General features: G+C 38.2%; 1 protein-coding gene and 1 pseudogene across 7 annotated transcripts in view; both read right to left on the bottom strand.

Moving 5' to 3' along the window:
• Window positions 1–22153, bottom strand: part of SFMBT1 (Scm like with four mbt domains 1) — a 145949-nt gene that overhangs the window by 31868 nt on the left and 91928 nt on the right. For 6 of the 7 annotated variants that reach the window (XM_036266416.1, XM_036266411.1, XM_036266412.1 and 3 more), the window contains 3 exons: window positions 14649–14889; window positions 4707–4795; window positions 316–562 (listed from right to left, as the gene is read on the bottom strand). In XM_036266416.1, the coding sequence (XP_036122309.1) occupies window positions 316–562; window positions 4707–4795; window positions 14649–14889 (577 nt within the window). Of the gene's footprint in view, window positions 1–315; window positions 563–4706; window positions 4796–14648; window positions 14890–20331; window positions 20377–22153 lie in introns of those variants that run through there. The other variant, XM_036266417.1, reaches the window with a different exon arrangement.
• Window positions 9394–10646, bottom strand: LOC118633473 (annotated as a pseudogene).

Below are 22153 nucleotides of genomic sequence, written 5' to 3'. Positions count from 1 at the left end.
ACTGCCATACCTGTTTGAATGCCACCTAGAGAATTTTTCTTTAATTTTGGTAAGAAGTCAGTATGAGATGGAGAAGAAGTCTATGAGGTAAGTATATCAGTATGAGTGGCAAATTACAAAAGCAACAGAACTAAAAGAAAAATAGGTGTTTAATTTAACTCCCTACACATTTTTTATAATATCTCTATTATGCAAAGTAAAAATAAAAGGCTTTTGTAATATGCAGAATGCTTTTCTCAGTCTCACAAATACTAATAAAAATGTAATATAACAATAATGTACTAGTTAAAAGAAAAATGTTGTATTACTCTTCACCTAATGGGGGCTGAAGTTCATATCCCTGCTGAGCTGCCCAACCAACGTGATGAAGAAATGGATCCAAGTAATACAACCAATGTTCGAAATTGTCAGAACTTTCAAGTCCTTCATAATGTAGCTTCAGCCTTCCCCCAATATTTTCTACTACAGTAACAATCCAAGTGCTTAAAGAGTCCTGGAAAGCTTGACATTCTAGCCTGGAACCTGGAGCAATGAGATCTAAAGGATTCCTTCCATTACGGAGCTGTAGGTAGAAAAAGAGAAATTATTAAATAAGGGAAGTCACATAGTATTTTAAAGAGTCAAGTTTTAAATAACCTCAAATGAACCTTAATTTTTTTTTTTTTAATCCTCACCCGAGGATATTTTTACATTTATCTTCAGACAGAGTGAGAGGGAGGGAGAGAGAGAGAGAGAAAAACTTTGATGTGAGAGAGATACATCAATTGATTGCCACCCGCACAACCCCAACTTGGGGCCAGAGATGAACCGCAACTGAGGTACGTGCCCTTGGCTGGAATCGAACCCGGGACCTCTTTGGTCTGCGGGCCAACACTCTACCACTGAGCCAAACCGGCTAGGGTGTTTTTTCTTTTTTTAAATGTTTTTATTGATTTTTTTAAAAGAGAGAGATAGAAACATAGATGCACATCAATTGGCTGCCTCCTGCACACCCCCTACCAGGGATCCAGCCCGCAACCTGGGCATATGCCCTGACTAGGAATCAAGCTGGGACCTCTCAGTCTGGATGATGCTCAAGCCACTGGGCCACACCAGCCAGGCTAAGCCTTTATATTTTTACCCATTCAAAGCCAGTAACACTGAACTTTCTAATATCAAACGAGATCCTATAATATTATTTGTAGGTTATATAAAAATGTTTGTCTTTAAAAAAAAAAAAAATCTACCTATAATGCAATATAACTATTCTAAAAGATCACTATCTCTAGGATAATGTTACACAGTTTCATCTAGTAAGGGTTTTTAAAATATCGTCATTGGTCTCTAAGTGTAAAAGCAGATATGATCATCAAAGAGAGAAATCAAATAACAAAAATAAAAATACTCCACAATTCCACCTACAAGAAAAAAAGCCAGCCCGGCCAGTGTGGCTCAGTGGTTGAGCATCATCCCATGCACCAAGAGGTCAGTGGTTCAATTCTCGGTCAGGGTACATGCCCCAGGTGGTGGACCCAATCCCCAGTGCATGCAGGAGGTGGCCAGTTGATGTTCTCTCTCATCGATGTTTCTATCTCTCTCTCCCTCTCCCTTCCTCTCTCTCTAAAAATTAATAAAGGGGAAAAAAATCTTAAAAAAAACACACACACAATAAACATTTTGGCATATACTCTGAAACTGGGTTTTCTACACACAAGTCTGTGTCTCTCACACTCACACTTTTTTTTTTCAACAGGAGCACTGTATACCGTTTTTCAGTTTGTGTTTGTCACTTAATACATCGTAGCTATCTTTCTATAATAGCACACACAAATCTTCCTCTTCTTTTAAACTATTTTATTGTTATTCTGTATTACAAATGGGCAGTAATTTATCCACTTCTCTACGGATGTCATTTCAGTTGTTTCTGATTTTTCACTCATTTCACAATGTTCTTACAAACATACTGTTTTGATTACACCAATGGAAAGGAATAGTTTAATTCTCACTCTCTAGATATATATTAAAAGCTACAATAAAGAACACAAAGGAATGCTGATTCTAACATCATCACATAACCATTTCTTAATATTCAAACTTACATTTTTTCTAATAACTGCTCTGTGACACTTGCATATTCTTATTATGCAAAAGAACACAGGAGCAAGTGGAGGAATACATTCACAGCTAAAAATCAGAATGGCAGAATCAAAGGCAATGCAGAGAAGGATGTTTATTAATTCATTTGTTCATGATTTCACTCATTCACTCACATTTTAGTGAGTGTTTAGTATGTGCCAACTCCTGGCTAAACAAAATGAAATGAGTCAGAGTATGCTATATAAAGATTTGCTTGCAATAGAATGTTCACCAAGTTTTACAGGGGAATGTAAATGAATCACAGAATTAAACACAAGAGCTAAACATATAAAAAAAAAACTTAGAAGAAAACGTGAGAGTAAATCTGCATGACCTTGAGTTAAGCAAAGCCTTCTTAGATGACACCATAAGTACAAGCAAAAACAAACAGATAAATTGGACTACATCAAAATAAAAAACTTTTGCGCTGTAAATTATATCAAGAAAGTAAAAAGATAATCCACAGAATTGGTGATAATATTTGGAAATCTATTTGGCAACTAGAATTTGTAAGAAACTCTTATAACTCAATAATTAAAAGACATTAACCCAATTTAAAAATGAGCACCCTGGCCAGGTGGCTCAGTTGGTTAGAGCATCATCCTGTACACCAAAAAGTTTCAGGTTAGATTTCCAGTCAAGGCACACATCTTGATTGTGGGTTTGATCCTCTGTCAGGGTGTGTATAGGAGGCAACCAACTGATGTTTCTCTCTCACATCGGTGTTTCTCTCTCACATCGGTGTTTCTCTTCTCCTTCCTTTCACTCTTAAAAAAAAAAAATCAGCCCTGGCCAGTTTGGCTCAGCGGTTAGAGCGTCGGCCTGCGGTCCGGAGAGACCCAGGTTCGGTTCCCGCTAAGGGCGCGTACTTCGGTTGCAGTTTGTCCCCGGCCCTGGTTGGTCGTGCGGGTGGCAGCCACTCGATGTGTCTCTTCACGTCGATGTTTCTCTCTCTCTCTCCCTTTCTCTCTCTCCCTCCCACTCTATCTGTACAAAAAATGGAAGAATATCCTCAGGTGAGGATAAAAAAAAAAAAAATCAATACAAAATATATCCTCAGGTGGGGATCAATAAATAAATAAATAAATATTTTATTTATTTTTTATTTTTTTCAAATATATATATTTTTAATCCTCACCCAAAGATCGTTATTTAATTTTTTTTTCTTTATTGATTTTAGAGGAAGAGGGGGAGAGAGAGATAGAACATTGATGAGAAAAGACATTGACTGGCTGCCTCTTGCATGCCCACATGTGACTTGGCCCACAACCTGGGCATGTGCCCCGACTGGGAATTCAACTGGCAACCTCTTGGTGCATGGGTCGATGCTCAACCACTGAGCCACACCAACCGGGCTCACCCGAGGATTTTTTTTCCATTTATCTCCAGACAGAGAGAGGGAGGAGAAGGAAGAGGAGGGAGAGGGGGGCAGGAAGGGGGGCAGGCAGGGGGAGGGAGAGACAAAGACATATCCACTGGCTGCCTCTCATAGGACCCTGACCAGGACTGGGGGCTGAATGACAACTGAAGTATGTGCTCTTGATCAGAATTGAACCCGCAACTCTGTGGTCTGTGGGCTGACACTCTAACCGATGAGCCAAGCCAGCCAGGGCTCAAATATGTTTTTATTGATTTTTTAGAGAGAGAGGAAGGGAGAGAAAGACAGAAACATCGATGTGAGAGAAACACCAATTGGCTGCCTCCTGCACGCCCATTACTGGGGATTGAGCCCCCAACCTGGGCATGTGCCCTGACCGGGAATCGAACCAGGACATCTCAGTCCATGGGACGACACTCAATCCACCAAGCCACACCAGCTGAGCTAAATAAAAATTTTAAATAGGCAAAGACATTTCTCTAAAAATAGAGACATGAATTGCAAATAAGCATTTAAAAAGATGCTCAACATCATTAGTCATTAGGGAAATGAGTGATGTCCCTAAACCAAACTGAGGTACTACTTTACACTTACTAGGATTGTTATAACCAAAAAGAGAATAACAAGTGTTGTCAAGGATGTAGAGAAATTGGAACCGTCATACATAGCATTTCACATATGCCACAAAGAAAATAACAAAATATAATTTAGAAATGTTATAACCAATAAACTGGTTTCATAAAAACAAGAAATCTATAATCACTAACAAGTTCAAAATCTACACTAATTTAAAAGGACTGCTGTGGTGTAAGTACTGCAGATCTACTGTCTCTGAGTAGAAAAAAAAGGGAGTTTCAAGGCACCTAGTGTGGGAGTCACAAATACCCATCCTCAAGTAGAATCAACCCTTGCACAGTTACAGAGAGCCCCCAAATGCTGCATTTTCCAGCTGCATAAAAGAAACTGTAAAACTTAATTTTTATGTGTTAGCAACTAATTCAGAATACTTTAGGCCCTGAGCAAGCTACCAGTTTGTAACCTCTGAGGATAAGGTAAAACCTCCCAATACCCATGCCTATGTCTTAGTAATAATGCTTCTTTGCCTTGGGATAGTAAATGAGCAACCAATTTTTAAGATTCCTTGAACAAAAAATAAATATCACTAAAGACTGCCAGGGTTTTCCATGCTGTTTCTGCAAGCAGTAATACTCACGCCCTCTAGTAGCGGAACAGGAGGACTACAAGCTCCCTTCAGGGTCTGTTGCAGGAACTCGCCCCAATCAGACACCTTATCTCTAATGCCTAGATGAGAGAATAAAATGAGTGATTAGTCATAAGAGTCAGCCATGGATCACAGAGAAACTAAACTAAATTAAACCAATGAAAATGGTTTAGAGGTGTGTATGTCATTTTAATATCTGAGAGTCCAACAATTGCTTCTTTGAGAGTTTTAGATAAAAAGCCTCCTAGATAAAGCTACATCCTGATTAGTTTAATAAGAGTTGTATGCAAAACAAGGAGAATGGGCCCAACCCCCTATTACTATAATTTATCCAAAAGGTATCTAGTTAATTTTTTATTATGAGAGTTTTCAAATATATATAAAAGTAGAGAAAATAGTATAATGAATCCTCTTGTACTCTAGGTTCAACAACTGTCATTTCATGGTCAATCTTTCCATCTAGATCTGCAGAACTTAGCTAACTACAACACGTGGGCTAAATTCGGCCTGCTATCTATTTTGTAAATAAAGTTTATTGGAACACAGCCATGCTTTTTTACATACTGTCTGTGGCTCCTTTCACACTGCAATAGAGGTAGGCAACTGTTACAGAAACCACTCAGCTAATAAAGCCTAAAATATTAACTGTCTGGTCCTTTAGAGATATTTTGCCAACCCCTGATCTATACCCTCACACACTCTACCCCCACCCGACCAATTCCTAATATCATATAATTTCATCCAATATAATCTCAGTATATATTTCTAAAAGAAAACAACTTTTTACATAACCGCCCCTTAAAAAATGAGCAATAATTCCTTCATATTAAATATACGTATATTCCATGTCCAAATTTCCCCAAATGTCTCATAAATGATTTTTTCAGTTTGTTCAGTCAAGTCAGGATCCAAATGAAATCCATATATTGCAAATGGTTGATATATCGCCTAAATCTCTTTTACTCTGTATGTTCTTTCTCCCTCCCCACCCATAGCCCCCAGTCTCTCTTTTTCTTGCGGCATACTTCTTGAGAGACTCAGCCTTTTATCCTATATAGTTTTTCTGAATCTGCTTTTACTGGTTGCCTCCCTGTGATAACCAGTTTTTCTACTGACCTCTATATTTTCTATAAATCAGTACTTATAGCTAGAGGCTTGATCAAATTTATATTTGACTCTTGGGAGAAAGAGAGTAAGATTATTTCATAAGTGGAGTTGCATCCTTCCATCGAGAGGCACACTCAGTCTGTTTGTCTCTCCGTTTGGGATATCAGCAGTTTTTAATAGTCACTACATAGATGCATTCATTCATTCATTAGGGGCTACAAATGATAATTTTCTATCACCCCTTCTTCGTTTACTAAGCAATATACCACTTCTATAAAGAAAAAGTTATCTTTTTCAACTGTTTTTGATTACCCTAAGGTAACCTTTTTCATCCCATGGCAAACATAAACTGATTACTAAAATTCTCTGGCACACCAAAAAATATATTTTTTGCTGATCTGACAAAAAATAGCTATAATTTTTATTTATTCACACTGGATGGCTATTGTTGTATTGTCTGCTATTTATTTATGTATTTATTTATTTATTTAATCCTCACCTGAGGACATTTTTCCATTTTTTATTCAGATAGAGCAGGAGGGAGAAAGAGGAAGAGAGAGAGAAAGAAACATCGATGTGAAAGGGACACATCGAGTGGCTGCCACCCACACGACCAACCAGCACCGGGAACAAACTGTAAGCGAGGTACATGCCCTTAGCAGAAACCGAACCTGGATCTCTCTGGACCGCAGGCCAATGCTCTAACCGCTGAGCCAAACAGGCCAGGGCTGCTATTTTTTATTTGACAATCTAAGAGAAAAGAGGTGAGTGCCCCTGACTAAATAGTCAGATATTGCATGTTTTAAAAATTCTTGCAGCACACCGGTTGAAAATTGCTGCCCTAAGGTATAGTTCACAAAAAGAAGGCAGGATATATCTTTATACTTTCCCTGTATTTACCAGCCTTCAAAATTATCAGCTGGTCCCTAGCCATCCTCCAAAGTGACCATTAAGAATTCTATTTAAGTTTCGCTGTAAAATTATAGACTAGGTCACACACGATGTTTCAGGCCATTGCAACTCTTGTCCTGTTGATGCTCAACTGTCCTATCTTTAACCAGATCTTCAGGTTGGCTCCTCAGTCCTTCTGACTTGACCCTAGTAAACAGTCATCAATACTGTTTTTACTTTTGGTATAAAAAGATGTTCCAGCCCTAGCTGGTTTGGCTCTGCGGTTAGAGCGTCAGCCCGCGGACCGGAGAGACCCGGGTTCGTATGCTAAGGGCACGTACCTCAGTTGCAGTTTGTCCCCGGCCCCGGTTGGGGTTCTGTGGGTGGCAACCACTCGCTGTGTCTCTCTCATGTCGATATTTCTCTCTGTCTCTTCTTCCCACTCTCCCTCCCGCTCTATCTGAAGATAAAATGCAAAAATGTCCTCAGGTGAGGATAAAAAAAAAAGATTCAGGATCACCTTGTATTTCTTGCTCTAGTCCAGAAATCAGCTACATCTCCAAGGAGCCCTCATTCATTTCAGTGAAAATGGTATTAGAGATCATAATTAGGTGCCGAGCTTATATCCTGTCCCACTCATTGTATTCCCTTCTTTCCCTACAGGTAACTTAAAAATGATTTATTCTTTTATTTTTCAAAATACATTTGCCCTGGCCGGTGTGAGTTAGTGGTTGGAGTGTCAGCCCATGCGCCAGAGGGCCTTGGGTTTGATTCTGGTGAAGGGCATGTACCTGGGTTGCAGGTTCAATCCCTGGCCTTGGTCAGGGCGAGTGCAGGAGGCAACCAACCAATGTATCTCTCTCACATCTATTTCTCTCTCTCTCTCTCTCTCCCCCTTCCTTCCTCCCTTCACTTTCTCTTTGAAAAAAAAAAAATCAATGAAAAATATTCTCAGGAGGATTAACAATAAATAAATAATAAATTTTATTTATGTTAAAAAACAAAGTTTACATACACATTCATATGTTTGCTTCCTCCTTCATTCTGTACACATTTTTCTTTTTTCATAAAACAAAACATCCTAGAGAACACTCGGCTGTATATAGACAGTCCGTTTCCTCTGACCACTGACTGCAGCTTGCCACTATCAAGTACCCTTCTTTGTCTCTTGTAATGCTTTCTGATCTGAAATCCCATCTGTCGGATATCAAGACTGAGACTCCTGCTTTTTTTCTGTTTGCATTTACCTACGTATCTTTGTCTATCCTTGTGTTTTTACCCTTCCAGAATCTCTCCATTTAGCTATGATGTTTCCTGTACATGGCACAGAATTAAGTTTTGCTTTGAAAGCCAACCTGAATTGTTTTTTAATATAAGAGTAAGCCCATTAACATTTATTGATATTATATACATGTATGGCTTCAGTTCTTACTGTTAAATATTATATAAATTGTGTGTGTGTGTATAGTCTTACACTATATGACCTATTTTATTTGAACACATAATTTTTTTTTTTTTAATCTATCTTTTGGTATTTAGAAAGGTTTGTGTTTTTGTTCCTCTGGTTACCTTTATATAACACTTAGTCCTCTCTATTTTTGGACTATTTTCGTTTTCTTTGCCCTGTAAGCAATACTATAGTTAGCTATAACCTCTTTTTAGTCCTCTTCAGCATCTCATTTCAAGAAATAGGCTTTTACTCCCAGTTAATACTTAAAAAGCAATTAAATTACTCAGCAATAAAGCTGATATTTTAAAAAAGGCAAGTGAGCTTATGCCATGCATACCACATGCCCTCCCCACTGTTGTCCTATATTTTTAATAGTTATATTGTCAGAGCATAAAGCCACCACAGACTATACTGTCTCCCCTATAACCATCATTTAGTTCCAAGTTCTACAGCTAAACATATAATGTTTCATCATAACAGTTCTTATGCTAATGTTTCTTCATTCACTTCATTTTCTGAAGCTCATTCTCTAATGGATTTCTTAGGAAGGGTTCATGGGAACAATATTCCTTGAATCTTTACATCATAACAGTTTGCATATGGCCTTTATAACTAAAGGTCACTTCAGCTAGATGTAAAATCCTTGCCTCATGTTTTCTTTCAATGAATTTTTAAAATGCATTACCTTATTATCTTTTGGCATAAAGCATTGTTATTAGTCTGATGACAATCTTGTTTTCCTCCCTTCTCCAGAAACTTAGTCTTTTTCTCTAAATAACTAAAGGATTACTTTTTGCTTTAAAGTTCAATAGTTTTATTAGAACATATTGATGTAGATGTTTTCGTTTGATTTTCCCACGTATATAGTGAACACTTTCAATATGTATTTCAAGTTCTATTCTAATTTAGTAAAGTTTCTTTGAATTATAGTTTACAGTATTTTATTGTTTCATTGCTTTGGTTTTCTTCTTCAGGGACTTCTATTTTACATATGTTAAATCATTTTTTCCTATCCAAATTATTTTTCCCAAGTCCTTTTAATGGCTTTCTTCTTTTTTTTCATTTTTTTTCTCTTTTATTTCACTTCAGATATTATCTATAGTTCATTCATTCCTGTGTTAATTTTACCTTAGTCTTTATCTCTATTTTTTTTTATTTCCAGTTCTTACCTAACCTCTACTTTTTCTCTTTTCAAATTGTTTTTACCTCCAATCATCTCATTTCTGAATTTTAATAAATTTTACTCATGCTTTTTTTCACTGCTTCTATCATTCTTACTTTATTATTTTTAAGAAACTGCTTATTTTTCATCAACATTATTTCCATCTTCTTCAAGAGTTTGTGGAAAGACAGCTTAAGGCTACACAGCGGTTGTCCCTCCCGCTCAGGGGCCTGAGCAGTGGGGGCTGCAGACCATTCTTCAGCGGCAGGCTGAGCACTTCAGTCTTCAGTAGGAAACTGCTGACTAGGCACAGGGGGAACTTGCACCTTCAGACCAGCCCGCGACCTCAGGTTGAGCAGCAGTGAACCTGGGACCTGGAGCACTGCATTCACCCTGAAATTCCTCCTTGGTTACAGCCTTTTCAGCAGCAGCCTGATCTTCCTTTTGAATCTCTCTTTTTTTTTTTTAAATCCTCACCCGAGGACATTTTTCCATTTTTTGTACAGATAGAGTGGGAGGGAGAAAGAGGAAGAGAGAGAGAGAGAGAAACATCGATGTGAAAGGGACACATCGAGTGGCTGCCATCCACACGACCAACCAGGGCCGGGGACAAACTGCAACCGAGGTACATGCCCTTAGCGGGAACCGAAGCTGGGTCTCTCCAGACCGCAGGCCAACGCTCTAACCGCTGAGCCAAACCGGCCAGGGCTTGAATCTCTTCAAGATCTCTGTAGAAGCAGAGATCAGGCAGGACCTCCCATAGGTGTTCACGGGAGATGGTGCCATGCATGCACAGTACTTCCCGGGCCAGCATTCACATCAGACCCACTGAGTGAGCCCCCTTGTTGCCAGGGATGGCAATGTCCATGTAGTAAAAGGAGAGTCTGTGTTACAAAGAGCAATGGCAAGCAGGTTAACATAAGATGCCTCAGTGAGAAGCCAGTGCTCAGCTTCTGGGATCAGTAACCACCAGAAGTATCAGCTCCTGGAAGGCTGCCTTGATCTGGTTAGTGAAGGTTCCAGGAGTGAGGGGTCAGCAATAGCAGGGGATCCAGGGGTGGCGGCAAACTTCAGCACAGCTTGCTGGCCAGTGTTCCTGGACGATATGACTGACATAAGCAGGGTTTTCAATGGCAACAATGGCACGAGCTGCCTGCAGAAGCTTTTTCCAGGTTCTCTTCAGATTTATGGTATACAGGCCATCACTCTTCCTTCTGTAGATGTGCTGTTCCATTTGGAGTTAACCTAAGTGCCTTCCTGCTGCAAGGAGCTTGAGGACAAGCTTCTCCTTCCTCCGCAGGACACCAAGGGCTCCAAACATTGTGAAAGTTTCCCTTTATATTATGTAGGAACCGAGTACACCACCATATGGGAACCTCTCTGGGTAGTGCAAAAAGGGCTACTACTTTCTTTTAGCTTGTTTTGAAATGTATTTTATCTGACATGGTGTTCATTTCTTTTGTGGTTCGGTTTCTGTGGAAGGATTTTATTCTACGTTTCTCTCTCTTTTTGTTTTAATAACCTATACGAGATTTGGCTGAAATTACTGTCTGTTGTTCATGTTTAAAGAAGATGAATTTTCCTATACTCTTTTTTTTTTAATCCTCACCCGAGGACATTTCTCCATTTTTTGTACAGATAGAGTGGGAGGGAGAGACAGAGAGAGAGAAACATCGATGTGAAAGGGACACATCAAGTGGCTGCCACCCGCACGACCAACCAGGGCCGGGGACAAACTGCAACCGAAGTACGTGCCCTTAGCGGGAACTGAACCCGGGTCTCTCCGGACCGCAGGCCAACGCTCTAACCGCTGAGCCAAACCGGCCAGGGCGAATTTTCCTATACTCTTAAAATGAGATGCTGAGCCAGGTAGCTTCAAGTCTCGAGCCTCCTCTTACATGCCCCCCCCCGACCAAATGTTAAAAATATGTCCAATTAGAAGTCCACAAATACCCTGAGAACACGAATGCCCAGATCATCATTTCTAAATACTACTCTTCACCAAAAGAAACCAAGAATTCTTGAAAAAAGTGGCTAACTTCAGGGTTGAGGCAGGGAAAAGCTTCTTAACCCAAAATATAAGAAACTAGCCCTGGCTGGTTTGGCTCAGCGGTTGGAGCATTGGCCTACGGACCAGAGAGTCCCAAGTTCAGCTCCCGCTAGGTCCTAGAGGCTAGGGGCATGTACCAAAAAATAAAAATAAAACAAAATATAAGAAACTACTCGAAGAATAATGGGGACATAATAAAGGACACATTAGGTAGTTTGAAGAAATGTCCACTGGCCAAATCCAGGACAATCTGAGCATCAAAATAAGTAAGACAGTATAGGATTATAACCCATTAAATAAAATAACCATGAGTCTACATTGACATAAATATTCACATACATTGTAAATGTGTGTGTGTAAATGGAAGAAAGGGGAAAGCTATTTCTGTAGTAGAAAGCCAATTATGAAATGTAGAAAAAAAAATTGGTTATCATTATAGTAGTATTCATTTCAGATAAAAATGATCAGTGGATGCTTAAAATAGTGGGTAAAGCCCTGGCCGGTTTGGCTCAGTGGTTAGAGCGTCGGCCTGCGGTCCGGAGAGACCCGGGTTCGGTTCCCGCTAAGGGCACGTACCTCGGTTGCAGTTTGTCCCCGGCCCTGGTTGGTCGAGCGGGTGGCAGCCACTCGATGTGTCCCTTTCACATCGATGTTTCTCTCTCTCTCTCTCTCTTCCTCTCTCTCTGAACAAAGAAGTGGAAAAGTGTCCTCGGATGAGGATAAAAAAAAAAAAAAAAATAGTGGGTAAAAATTTCAAGAGAAGTGGGATATTTATATTATCTCAAAGTATCTTTCCACAAGATACTTATTAATTTAAAAGGGTGAAAATAATTTTATGCTGGAAAAACCTGGTATACATCAACTTATAAGTGATGAAAGTTAATACCACCAGTTACAGGAGAAACCAACAGCATGTGTCTCCTGACAAGTTGCACCAGAACAGTGGTTCTCAACATTCCTAATGCCGCGACCTTTAATACAGTTCCTCATGTTGTGGTGACCTCCAACCATAAAATTATTTTTTTGCTACTTCATTACTGTAATTTTGCTACTGTTATGTCTTAGGTGACCCCTGTGAATGGTTTGTTTGACCCCCAAAGGGGTCGTGACCCACAGATTGAGAACCGCTGCACTAGAAGGACACAGCATCACTTCTGCATTTTTTCCTACCAAAAGTACACAATCTGAATAAAAGGAAACATCAGACAAACCCAAATAGTGGAACATTAAAAAAAAAAGTAACTGACCGATATTCCTCAAAAACTTCAGCACTAAGAAAGACAAAGAAAGGTTAAGTAAACTAAAAAGACACGACAATCAAATGCAGTGGGTGACCCTGAACCAAGTCCTGGACCAGGAAAAAAATGGGGCATAACGAGTATCACTGGCCCTGGACATAATGAACATTACTGGGAAAATTGGCCTGTACCTTTCAAAACAGCCAAAGACATGAAAGATAAAGAAAGCCAGAGGAACTGTTCCAGATTAAAGAAATCTTATGAGACATTACAACTGAATGCAACACATGATCTAGAATAAAAACATTAGTAAAAATGGAATATGGTCTATAGATTAAATAACAGTATTATATCAAAGTTAATTTCCTGACTTTGTTATTTTACTATGTTTATCAATTTCCTTGTTTTTAGGAGTTCATTAAAGTTCTTATGAGTAAAGGGGATCATGTCTACAATTTACTCAAATGGTTCTTTCTTTTTATCCTCACTGGAGGATATCTTTCCATTTATCTTCAGAATGGGAGGGAGGAAAGAAGCGAGGGGGGGAAAGAGAGAGAGAGCGAGAGAAACATTGATGTGAGAGAGACATGTCAACTGGTTGCCTCCCATATGACCCCAAACAGGGCTGGGGACAAACTGCAACCAAGGTACGTGCCCTTGACCAGAATCAAACCTGCAACTCACTGGTCTGTGGGTTGACGTTCTAACTGCTGAGCCAAACTGGCAAAGGCTCAAATGGTTCTTTAAAAAAGTGTGCATGTGCCCTAGCCGGTTTGGCTCAGCAGTTAGAATGTTGACCCACAGACCAAAGAGTCCTGGTTTTGATTCCCATTAAGGGCGCATACCTCAGTTGCAGTTCATCCCTGGTCCCAATTGGGGTTGTGCAGGTGGCAAGCAATCAGTGTGTATCTCTCATGTCGACATTTCTCCCTCTCTCTTCCTCCCTCTCCCCCTCCCACTCTATCTGAAGATAAATGCAAAAATATCCTCAGGTGAGGATTAAATAAATAAATTAATTAAAAAGTGTGCATGTGATGCCACTGTATGCAGAGGTAGGTGTGTGTGTGTGCAGAGAGGATTATAAGAGAGAGAAAAAGAGAGAGGAGAAGAGAGAAGAATGATGTAAATTTGGTAAAATGTCAACATTTAGGGAAACTTGGCAAAGTCTCAAAAATTTTTCTAATACTATCTTTGCAACTTTTCTGTAAACAAAAATTATATCAAAATAAGAAGTTGAATGAAAAACATATAAGATCTGAGCCCTGGCTGGTTTGGCTCAGCAATTCTAGCGTCAGCCCATGGACCAGACAGACCCAGGTTCAGTTACCGCTAAGGGCACGTACCTCGGTTGCAGTTTGTCCCCAGCCCCGGCTAGGGTCCTGTGGGTGGCAACCACTTGATGTGCCTCTCTTGTATCAATGTTTCCCTCTCTCCCTCCCGCTCTATCTGAAGATAAATGCAAAAAAATGTCCTCGGGTGAGGATAAAAAAAAAACATATAAGGTCTGACATTTTTTAAAATCTGCCGTCTCTCTTCCCTTTCTCCACCTTTATACCACCCTTCGCTTTCTTTTGTCCTATTGTCTCTGTCTTGCTGAGTTTGGATTCTACTCCCAGGGCTCTTCTCTGGAAGAATGCTTCAGTTGGTTCATTTTAAGAGTACATAGGTCCCAGATCAGTTGTAGGTGAGAGGAGACAGGACAATAAAGTAAAAAAAAAGAAACATTCTTGCCCAATGTACCTGAATGCAATCAGGCCTATAAGTCTCAAACTCAAAGAGCCTCACAGTCTTATAGAATGATAAGGAGCTGATGCCCCCTATGAGGGTCTCAAAAGCCTAAGGCTTTATGGAGCAGAGAAAATAAGTTTAAAAGATAAGAAAATGTGCATTATTCCTGATAAATATTTTCCTTCAAAATGCTAACCCAAAAAAGTTAGAAAAACCTATGTGCATGGGAGAGTGAAAACCTCAAGATTACGGACAAGATTTCCTATAGCAATATCATATTATGTCATGATAGGAAGTATTTTAGTACCTTCCGGGGCTTCGAGGGTCTTCTTGTTCTGCTCACACCACCCAATGGGGTAGAGGTCGGCCTTTCTAATGTCGCACCAGAAGTCTGCTCTCCGGTCCTCTCCATAGCCTTCGTAGCGAAGGAGGAGCAACTGCTCACAGGCGGTAATGATGGTGGCAACCCAGTAGGTCTCAGGATCTTTTTTCACAGTCACCTCCAGTTTCATCCCAGGAGCAAATCCGTTTTGCAAACGTGTGTCCACCTGAACAGAAAAATGTTACTAATCACCAGACAAGTATCTCAAATGAGTATTTCTTTGGCTGACATTCTTTTTTAAGACTTACAATTCTGAAGCACCAAATGTAATAAAATCTTTTCAAGGGAAACCAGAGAAATTCCAATTCTACCTCAAATAGGTTATCCAAACAAAACATGGAAGAGCAATGCTGCTCTGTTCCATCTTAATAGAACTCAGTATTTTCACCACAGCCGTCTATTATGATCACAGAAAATGTTTTCTATTAAATAAATACATCATTAAACGTCTACCATTTTGACAGCTTTTGACACATTAAGTTTTCAAGAGTGATTTCTAGATCATTCTAGACAAAATTTGTAACTCTAGAAAAGAGAAAGGAAAAAAATAAGCTATAATAATAAAAAATGAGTATAATATGTACCATATATAGGAAGCTATATCTCTCAATTTCTCTGAAACAGTCTATGTTCACACCTATTATCCTTAAATAATAATTAATAATGCCCCTTTCCTTTCTCAAAAGTGTCCTAATTTAGATGATAAATTATATGGTCACAAAGGTATGGGTTAGCAATTCTAGGACTAATGTGTGTATATACTAAGATTAAATAAATCAATATATTGTAGATAATGTGAGACAGGTTTCTCATTGTGGGAGAAAGAAGTAAAAATAAGGAAGGGGGAAGAAGAGACTAAACCTGTGGCCCTGAATTTGAATCAAGTTATCAGAATTACAGACAGAAAGAAAAATAGAAATAAAAACACAGAAGAAATTACAGATGTATATGAATGTCTGTGTTACTACACATGTATTTCCTAGCTCCGTAAATTGACAGAAACTAGAAGTAATGATACTCATTAGCAAAAGCAAATTTAGTTTCCAAATATTGATTTCTAAATAGCATCCTCATAAAAAAGAACAAGGGCCCCATGGAGAAATAACTGAGCCCAATTCTGGGGTGGGGAAAACAGCAGGAGCCTGTACTATCTTGTGATGCCAGAAAGTATGGAAATACTCCAAAAATGATGAGGGTATTTGGAAAGACATGGGAGCCAACTAGAAATATCTCCCAATGGTCATATGTGGGGCAATATGAGCAATAAAATAATGAGAGTAGTAGATTATAACCCATAGATTTACACTGATATCCATGAGTTCATACTGTTAAAAATAATCAACCGAGGGGGCAGATCTTCTTTAGATTAGAAGACCAATTAATAAAAATAGACAAAAATGACAGAAATAGAAAATTGCCTTTAGACAAATATCACAGAAATAAACTATGCAGGCAAGAATCATGAGTCAGTGCTAAAATGACTATGATGACTATGATATTTACATAATCTCAAAGGTTCTTCCTGTAAGATTCTTATTAATTGTAAAGGGGAAAACAGTAACACTACAATGAAGAAATCTGGCAGAAACCACCCTAAATAACTGATCAAAGTTAACGTAATCACTCTGAAGACACCAGTATCATATAACCTTGATATCATAAAACAAGAAAAGCACAAAATTATTGTTATGACATTTTTGTCAAATCTGCATAAACTCAAGCTAATCATGAGAAAAATGAAACCCAAATTGAGGAATATTCTATAAAATAACTGATATGTAATGTGCTCTTCAAAAGTATCGAGGCCATAAAAGAGACAGAAAGCATGAGGAACTGTCATGCTTTAGGGAGGTGACGGAGCCCTGACCACAAAGGCATGTGGTAACCACCACCACTGGAAAGGAAGGGGAATCTTAGAAAGGAGAGACCCAGGGGAGGGAAAGTCCCACATTCTGTGTAAAATTTCCTTCCCCTGTTGTACTTCTGAAAGGTAATGACTATCCAGGTTTATAACACTGTAGTTTAATAGGGCCTGTTTACACTCTGTTAATAGAATTAGGCAGTATGAATGTTCTTCTATGTAAGATTTCTCTTTCCGAACATTGTTTATGAGACTCATAAGTGCTGTTGCATGCAACAGTATTTTATTTCTTTTCACTGCTGTATAGTATTTTAAAAATGTGCCACAATTTGCCCTGGCCAGTTTGGCTCAGCGGTTAGAGCGTCGACCTGCGGTCCAGAGAGACCCGGGTTCGGTTCCCACTAAGGGCGTGTACTTCGGTTGCAGTTTGTCCCCGGTCCTGGTTGGTTGTGCGGGTGGCAGCCACTCGATGTGTCCCTTCACGTCGATGTTTCTCTCTCTCTCTCTCCCTTCCTCTCTCTCCCTCCCACTCTATCTGTACAAAAAATGGAAAAATATCCTCGGGTGAGGATAAAAATGTGCCACAATTTATCCTTTCTAATGCCACTAATAGTAAGTATTTTGGACAGTTCCCAGTTTTGGAAGACTATTAAGAATACTACCCGGATTATGTAAATATTTTTGTATGTCTTTTGGTGCATATATACATGGATTTCTGTAACAGACAATCAAACTGTTTTACAAAGTAGTTGTACCAATTCACTCTCCTGGTAGAAAAATCCTTTTACTATAACATTCTAACCATTTTTGTGTTTTCTGTCTTCTTCATTTTAACCATTCTGGAAGGTGTGTAATATACCTCATTAAGATTTTAATTTGCACTTCCTAACTAATAAAGTCAAGAATCTTTCATTTATTAGCTATTTATATTTCTTCTTTTGGGGAATGTCTAAGTTTCTTGCCATTTTTTATTAAGTCTATATTTTGGATATCAGTTCTTTGTCAGTTACTTGTGTTACAAATATTTTCTCACCTTTCTTTTTAGAAAGAGAGGAAGGCAGAGAGAGTTAGAAACATCAATGTGAGAGAGAAACATCCATTGGCTGCCATCTGCACACCCCCTACTGGGGATTGAGCCCACAACCTGGGCATGTGCCCTGACTGGGAATTGAACCAGGACCTCTCAGTCCATGGAATGAGGCTCAATCCACTGAGCCACACCAGCCAGGCATTTTCTCACTTTCTTGACAATATTGTTTGAGGAACAGAACTTTATAATTTTAATACAGTCTGATTTATCAATGTTTTGCCTTTAAAAAGTTAGTGCTTTCTCTATATCTTGAAACAAATTTTCCTCTACTCCTAGAGGTCGTCAAGATATACCAGATTATTTTCTAGAAGGTTTTCATATTTAGGACTAATGTTTACCTCGAATTAATTTCTGTGTATGATATTGATAGGGGTCAGATTTTATTTGTTTGAAAACGCATATACAATTGACGTATTACCTTTTCTAACCACTGTACATCGCCACCTTTGTTATAAATCATTCCTACAAAATAGCCCTGCAAAAATGGATGTTTCTGATTTGTTTTTCCTTAGAGTAGCACTACAATGCTTTAATTAATTTTTATATCTATTACAGTACGTCTTCCCATCTTATCCTTTAGCTTTGTCTGGCTATCCCTGCTCCTTTATATTGCACATAAAATTTAGAATCAGCTTGTCAGTTTCTACCTAGATCTTTTTGGAGGGATTAGTATTTGACTTGGGTTGCAGTAAAGCTACAGGTCCATTTAGAGAGAACAAACATCTTTACATAGTGAGTCTTCCATTACATGAACAAGATATATTCCTTCATTTTAACTTATAGCAATAATGATCTGAAGTGTCTTTGCAAATATTTGTTACATTTATTCATAGTCATTTGACTTTTTTTTTGTTACTGTAAATCACATCTTTCAATTTTCATTTTTGTTTGCTGCTGGTATACAGGAATATAATAGATTTTTAAATGCTACCTTGTATCTAACAATCTTCCTGAAATCACACAATTAATATGTCTGCAAATTATTTTATATATTTGCAAAAAGGATATTTTTTCCTTCCTTCCTAATCCTTATACTTTTATTGTTTTGGTTTTTTTTTTTTTTTTTAACAATTATATTGGCTAGAACCTCTATAACAACATCAAACAAAAGTCATGCTAACCAGTATCTTTAGTCTTGCTCCATATTAAAAAGAAAGCATGCATTATATTATCATTAATAAAATTTCCTATAGCTTTTGTAGATAACCTTAATCAAGTTAAAAAAAATTCCCAACTATAGTTACTAAAAGTTTTATCATGGTGGGTAGAGAATTTTATCAATAATTTTTCTTTATATATTGACATAATAATGTGATCTTTCTCCTTTATTCTGCTACTATTATTATGCTGGTTGATTTTTAATTATTTGTTTTTATTGATTTCAGAGAGAGGAAGGGAGTGGGAGAGAGAGAAACACTGATGATGAGGGAAACATCAACTGACTGCCTCCTGCATGCTCCCTAATGGGGATCAAGCCCGAAACCCGGGCATGTGCCCTGACTAAGAATTGAACCAGGACCTCCTAGCGCAGAGGTCAATGCTCAACCCGTGAGCTACACTGGCTGGGCATGCTGGTTGATTTTTAAAAGTCAACCACCTTGCTTTCCTGAAAAAAATCAACCTGTTATTAATGTGTTATCCTTTCTAAATACAGCTACATTCAGTTTGCTATTATTTTGTATACAGAAATTTATGCATCAATTTTCATAAGTGACACTACTCTGTAATTTTCCTTTCCTAATATATTCGGGTTAGGTTTGATATCAAGGTTATGCTGATCTCTAAACAAACTGGTGCCCTACAATCAATAATGGATAGCCCTGGCCAGTTTGGCTCAGCGGTTGGAGCGTTGGCCTGCAGACCAGAGAGTCCCGGGATCGGTTCCCGCTAAGGGCACATACCAAAAAATAAAAATAAAAATAAAAAAAATAATGGATAGAGCCAGTCAAAAAGGAAACAGAGAACCTGAACAAGACTATAAAACAATGACAACTAACAGACATTAATAGAACACTTCAGTCAGCAACAGCAGGATATACATTCTTCTCACATGGAACATTCTCTAGGACAGACCATAATGTAAGGCCACAAAACAAATCTCAAATTTAAAAAGATTGAAATCATTCAAAGTATCTTTTCTGGTTGTAATGGAATATAACTGAAATGCTAACAGAAGGAAAACTAGGAAATTCACAAATATGTGAAGATTAAACACACTCTTAAACAAGCAATAGAGGGGCCATCACCCTTATCCATGAGGGATATGTTCTAAGACCCAAAGTGGATGCCAGAACCCATGGATAGTACCAGACCCTATACATATATTTTTCCTATACATATATACCTATAATAAAGTTTAAATTTATAAATTAGGCACAGTAAGAGATTAACAACAATAGTAAAATAGAACAATTGTAACAATATACTGTAATAAGTCATATGAATGTAGCATTATTAAGTAAAATAAGGGTTACTTTTACACAAGTACTGCAATACCATGACAGTCGATCTAATAACCAGCTGAACAAAGGGATGATTCGTGTCCAAGGTAGGATAGAGTGCAATGATGTGGAACAGCATAAAATTTCATCATGCTACTCAGAAGAGCACACAAAACTCATGAGAAAAATAATAAAATAAAAATACATAAAACTTGCCCGGCCAGTGTGGCTCAGTGGATTGAGCATCATTCCATGGTCAGAGGTTCCCAGTTCGATTCCCAGTCAGTGCAAATATCCCAGTTGAGGGCTCAATCCCCAGTAGGGGACGTGCAGGAGGCAGCCCATTGATGTTTCTCTCTCACATCGATGTTTCTATCTCTCTCTCCCTTCCTCTCTTTCTAAAAAGTCAAGAAAAACATATTTTAAAATAAATAAATAAAACTTATTGTTTCTGAAATTTTCAATTTAATGTCTTACACCACAGTTAACTGCAGATAACTAAAACTATGGAAAGTTAAACTGCAGATAAGGGAGATCTATTGTTGGTTCAAGAAGAAATCACAAGGGAAATTAGAAAATACCTTGAGACAAACAACAAAAATACAAATAAAAATTACATAGGCATTACATATCAAAATTTATGAGAGGCAGTGAAAGCAGTGGTAAGAAGGAAATTTACAGCTAAATGACTACATTAGAAAAGCAAATTTCAAATAGAAAAAGAGGACAACATGCAAAGACAAATGCATAATGTAAACAGAGAGGTACAAACTCTTAAAAAAAAAATCAAAAGAAAATGCTAAAATCCAGAAACACTGTAAGAGAAATTAAGACTGCCTTTGCTGGGTTCATCAAGAGACTGGGCTCAGCCAAGAAAAGAATCAGTAAGCTAGAAAAAAATGTCAATAGAAAATTACAAAACTAAAAAGGGATGAAAAATATAAAAGAGCCCTGGCTGGTATGACTCAGTGGTTAGAGTGTAGGCCCCCACACCAAAGGGTCGCAGGTTCAATTCCTGATCAAGGGCACGTACCTGGGTTGCAGGTTTGGTCTCTGGCCCTGGTCAGGGCTTGTACAGGAGGCAACAAATTGATGTGTCTCTCTCACATTGATGTCTCTCTCTCTCTCAAAAAATCAATGGAAAAAATGTTCTCAGGTGAGGATTAACACACACACATAAAAAAAAGAGAGAGAGAGACACCAGAGAGCCTGCTCTCTCACATTCCACCATGTGAGGACACAGCAAGAAGGCGGCTGTCTGCAAACCCGGAAGAGAATCTTCTCCAGAAACTGACCATGCCACCACCCTGATCTCAGACTTCTAGTCTCCAGCACTGTGAGAAAATAAACTTCTGTTGTTAGACCTCCCAGTCTGTTATTCTGTTATGGTGTCTGAGCAGTCTAAGACAACCATGAAATAAATAGTTCTAGAATCAATAATTCTGTGTCTTTTATGAGGGAGTGAAGGGTGAACAGATTAAAAAAAATGAAGTCTAAATATAAATTATTAGTCTAAACATAAATTATTAATAAAATTTCGAGTATTTTCTTACACTCTAGAGGAATTACATAGGCAAATACATTATCCATTGATAAAGCATTAAACTGGGCTGCTGGGGTATAAAATTGAGCGGCACATGCCACTAATGTGAGCTACCGTATGACATTACTTACGTTTCTGCCCAATGTGATAGAAAGCAAACAATGTTACTGAAATTACTTTCAATTAGCAAACCAATAGTCATAAAATGTTTTAACGTAAAGTACAAGAAAATAAATCATTATCTTCAATTTATAAGAAGGTCGTTTGACAAAACTAAAGGAATATTCACGACCAGTCAAAAAGACAATTCATGCATTAAGTGGCAGAAAATACATAAAACCAATAAAAATTTCTAAATTATATCAAATTTTCTTAATAAGGGTAATGGAGGGCGGGAGGAGGAAAAAGCACTTAAGTTCTTTCACGTGCCCCAACTTAAAATAACTCCAAGAAATCAAAAGAAGCAGATATAAACAGTAAAGCAACATGGTTACT

This window comes from Molossus molossus, unplaced genomic scaffold (assembly GCF_014108415.1).
Source record: "Molossus molossus isolate mMolMol1 unplaced genomic scaffold, mMolMol1.p scaffold_m16_p_18, whole genome shotgun sequence".
Taxonomy (NCBI): domain Eukaryota; kingdom Metazoa; phylum Chordata; class Mammalia; order Chiroptera; family Molossidae; genus Molossus; species Molossus molossus.
The sequence above is the reverse complement of the archived record's forward strand: the minus strand, read 5'-3'. Positions and strand labels throughout refer to the sequence as shown.